Source organism: Benincasa hispida, chromosome 3 (genome assembly GCF_027475165.1).
Source record: "Benincasa hispida cultivar pf3 chromosome 3, pf3_genome.v1.1, whole genome shotgun sequence".
In the NCBI taxonomy this organism is placed as follows: domain Eukaryota; kingdom Viridiplantae; phylum Streptophyta; class Magnoliopsida; order Cucurbitales; family Cucurbitaceae; genus Benincasa; species Benincasa hispida.
In genome coordinates this window covers 6,575,667-6,579,470 of record NC_143480.1, presented here as the reverse complement: position 1 = coordinate 6,579,470, position 3,804 = coordinate 6,575,667, and the positions used below count along the sequence as shown (strand labels likewise).

General features: G+C 29.1%; 1 protein-coding gene across 1 annotated transcript; it reads right to left on the bottom strand.

Annotated features, from left to right (window-relative positions):
- Nucleotides 1-478: 478 nt before the first annotated feature.
- LOC120074368 (oxoglutarate-dependent flavonoid 7-O-demethylase 1-like) lies at nt 479-3,523 on the bottom strand. Its single transcript, XM_039027465.2, has 4 exons — nt 3,242-3,523; nt 2,896-3,140; nt 1,940-2,264; nt 479-1,027 (listed from the first exon to the last, which is right to left on the bottom strand). The coding sequence occupies exons 1-4, from the start codon at nt 3,452-3,454 to the stop codon at nt 764-766; spliced, it is 1,047 nt and encodes a 348-aa protein (XP_038883393.1). The 5' UTR covers nt 3,455-3,523; the 3' UTR covers nt 479-763.
- Nucleotides 3,524-3,804: the final 281 nt, after the last annotated feature.

Genomic DNA, 3,804 nt, shown 5'->3' with positions numbered 1-3,804 from the left:
AAAAGAATTTAAATAAAATTTACTTTTTTAAAAAAACATTTTTTCTCTCGTGATTAATCTAAACTCATAACTTTTAGGCCTCATTTGGTAATCATTTGATTTTTTTTGTTTTTTTTTTTTTTCAAAACTAAACCTATTCCATTCACATTTCTTATAATGATTTGCATTTTTTAAACTACAATGGTTGAATTCTTAGCCAAATTCAAAATACAAAAAAACTTTTTGAAATAACTTTTTTTAGTTCTCAAAATTTGACTTAATTTTTTATACCATTGGTGAAAAATAGACAACAAAGGAAGAAATTCAAAGGTGGAGATAATGTTCAAATGCTTAATTTTTAAAAACAAAAATAAAAAAAAAATGATTATCGAATGAGATATGAGCAATAATACACGAGATATCATGCAATATTATTTATGTCAAATCCAATACAAAAAGTTGATATTAATCACAGGAACCGAGATAACCAGCACAAATGTTTTAAGACTAAAATAAAAAAAAATTTAAATCTATAAAATCAAATAATACAAATACATGAATACACACAGTATTCTTATTCCTGATTTGGTACACACATGTAGAACAATATTACACACAATAATAACAATCTTAATATGCACTTTTTTTTTTCCTTCTAAATCTGAAGTTCAAATCTCCGTACTTTACTTATTCCTATTTTTAATAGAAAAAAAAAAACCCAAGTTGTTAATTTTGTATTTATTACAGAAAGAGTTGATATTTTAAGGAGGAAAGTGAGATTAATTTAAGTATATGGATTGGGTTGATGAGTTGTTGGGATTTTCATTCTGTCCAAATGAGATTTTCCATTGAAAGATTGAGTGAAAAAGTCCTTAAAATAATCCTCCATGAGAATGTTTTTAAACAAAGGTGGGTTTTGAAAAGCAGTTAATGGTGCAATTTCAGCATCAAATCTTGGATTGTAGAATATTGCAATTGACATTCTTTCTTTCTCTGAGTTCACTGTTGCTCTGTGTTCAATGCTGTTGTAAAGTCCATTGCTCATTATCTGATAACCAAAAAAACATAAACAACAAACAAACAAAATCAGAGAGAAACAACCTTTTAAAAGAATTTTCTTTTACGCACAAGCGGGATTTGGTAACTATGATCATGAAAAATCGAAGCTTCGACCTTTAAAAAAGATCATATCAATTACCGATTTTTAAAATTGTCATTCTCAAAATCACGATGAAAATTTTAAAACAACAAATAAAGCTTTCCAAAAAAGTTCTAAAAAAAGATTACACGAATACAAATATTATATAAATATACCGTACTCATTTTTTAATATGTAACTCAAATATAAATGCAAGAAGTTATGTAAAAAATTATATTTTGACATCGTGTACATGAATTTTTATCCTGAAATAGAATAGAGATTCAAAAACTTTATAAAAGGACCTTTGACAAACTAAATATGTAGAGCTTATAGTTGTGTCAAAAGTAGAAACCAGCTTCCAGAAACTTGTTCAAAATTATATTCAAATTGAATAAAAGTTTGTACTTTTATCATAGTATGGGACCATCAAGTTTAAAAAGCTTGATCCTTTTAATAGTGTCACTACCAAACTTTCCACGAGTAATCAATTACAGTTCCACCCAATAAAAACACGCATAAATTTAACCCTTGAAAAATATTCGAATCTTATTCAAGTGTTCAATCATAAGTTGTCAAATATTATTATTATTATTTTTATTTTTTGCCTTTATGGTTGAAGGAATGTATAAAGATAAGAATATATATATATTTTTTCATTATTGTTTTTCTTGAGTTAGTAAAAAAAAAAAAGAAAGAAAATAACAACAAAAGTTACAAAAGAAAAAATCCTTATTTTTAAAAATATAATAAAAAAAGGGAAATAGTTACTAAAGAAAGGCTAAAGGAAATGAAATGAGAGGGTGGATAGTGAATATAAACCTCAAGAATATCTCCAACGTTGACAATGAAGGCATCTGGGATGAAACTGACAGGGAACCAAATGCCATCTTTCTTAACTTGGAGGCCTTCGACTCCATTGAGCTGGTTCAAGATGGTCAGCCCCGACGCATCCGAGTGCGGCCTCAGACCGACCACCAACTCCGGTGTCGGGCATGGCGGATAATACGACATCCTCATCGCCTCCATTCCATCTTCAAACAAATCCTCCACCTTTCTCACCTCTATCTCCAAATTTCCGGCTATCATCCTGAACAACGCCATAGCTATCTTTTTCATCTCTTTCAAGTACCATTCCAACGCATTTCTGCAACCATAAACAAGTATCGATTACGTCTTTTTTCTTTTTTCCGCAATCTATGTTTGTTTCCATTTCAATTTTTAAACTATAATTTTCACATTTCTTAAAGAAACATAATTAAATTTGTGTAAACTATACGTTTTTGGTTTTTAAAAACATTAGATAAGAAAACGTAGAATCCCATAATATTTATAGGCTTATTTTTAAAATTAAAAAAAAAAACTAATTATATATCAATGGCTTTTTGTTTAAATTTATTTTATTTTAAATTCTGCATGTATTCACATCCTTTCTTTTCAATGGTCATATACGAAATTAAGAAGAAGAAAAAAAAATTAGTTTTCAGAACTTGTATTGAATTTTGAAAGAAAAAGAAATTATAAAAACGATGAAACCAACATGTAGAAGTAGTTTTTAATTATAAATTTTAGTTTTTAAAAACAAAATGATAATATATTTTGTTTTATGTTGATTGATTTTCGAAATTTACGTTACTTTTTTCTCCATTTATTTGTATAATTTGATGTTATTTTTCAAGTTTTCAAATAGTAATTATAAATTGAATTTTACAAGATGAAATAATTATCCAATAGAGCGGAGTCCGGGAAAAGAAGGAAAGAAGAGAGAGAAATAGGACCTTAAAGATAAAGGGAGGAGGGGAAGAAGATGGGGTTTCCTTCTTGAAAGAGGATTAGTAATGATGTAAAATCTATCTCCCCAATCAAGTTTCTGTTCCATGCTTCTAACCACTGTTCCATAACCCTCAACTTCTCCACTTTTCATACCATATTTCATCTTCTCTTCTAATGGAAGCTCAAAAAATTCTTCAATCTCATGCTTTAGCTCTCCCAACAACGAACAGCTAACCCCATGGTTCACCAACTAAACATTATATATATATATATATATATACGTACATGATCAATTTAGACAATATTATATGATTATAGAAATATAGAGATCTGGTTACTTGACGTCGTTACCTGAAACAATCCCCACTGTTTGCAAGCGGAGTGAAGGTTGAGAAGCTCCGAGCGGGAATGTTGCAATGAGAGTAATCGGGTCATGTCAATGGTTGGAGGAGTGGGGAAGGTTGAAGGATCGGAGGTAGAAGAAGGCTCTTGATCCAAACGAATGAAGTTTTGTGGGATTGTGATTATGGAGCTCTTTTCTACTAGTTCTTTTACACTAATCATGTTTTCTTTCTCTTTATAAAATTTGCTTTTTTGGCCTGAGCTGTAGCTCTCGTTTGAGTACTTGTGGCATTAGCACACACCATACACCCCATCTATTTATACACCCTGACAAATCACCAACTACATACATTAGGAAAAATTCAAAGCTATTTAAGAAAAATTAAAAAAAAATGAAAACATCATACCAAAAAATTAATGGTTTTCAAATATAGCAAAATAAACCAAAATATTTTCAAAATATAGCAAGATTCTATCTATGATAGAACTGATAGACACTTGATGGAGTTTGAAATTTTGTTATATTTTGTAAATATTTTCGACAGTTTTTCCATTTATAATTATTTTCCTGA

Bases quoted from the DNA above. Each gene is read 5' to 3' on its own strand.
- LOC120074368 (XM_039027465.2), bottom strand. From the start codon at position 3,454: ATGATTAGTGTAAAAGAACTAGTAGAAAAGAGCTCCATAATCACAATC. The intron at 2,265-2,895 runs GTCCTATTTCTC...TTATGGTTGCAG, and splicing joins CTCCTCCCTTTATCTTTAAG to AAATGCGTTGGAATGGTACT. The intron at 1,028-1,939 runs GTTTATATTCAC...TTTGGTTATCAG, and splicing joins ACGTTGGAGATATTCTTGAG to ATAATGAGCAATGGACTTTA.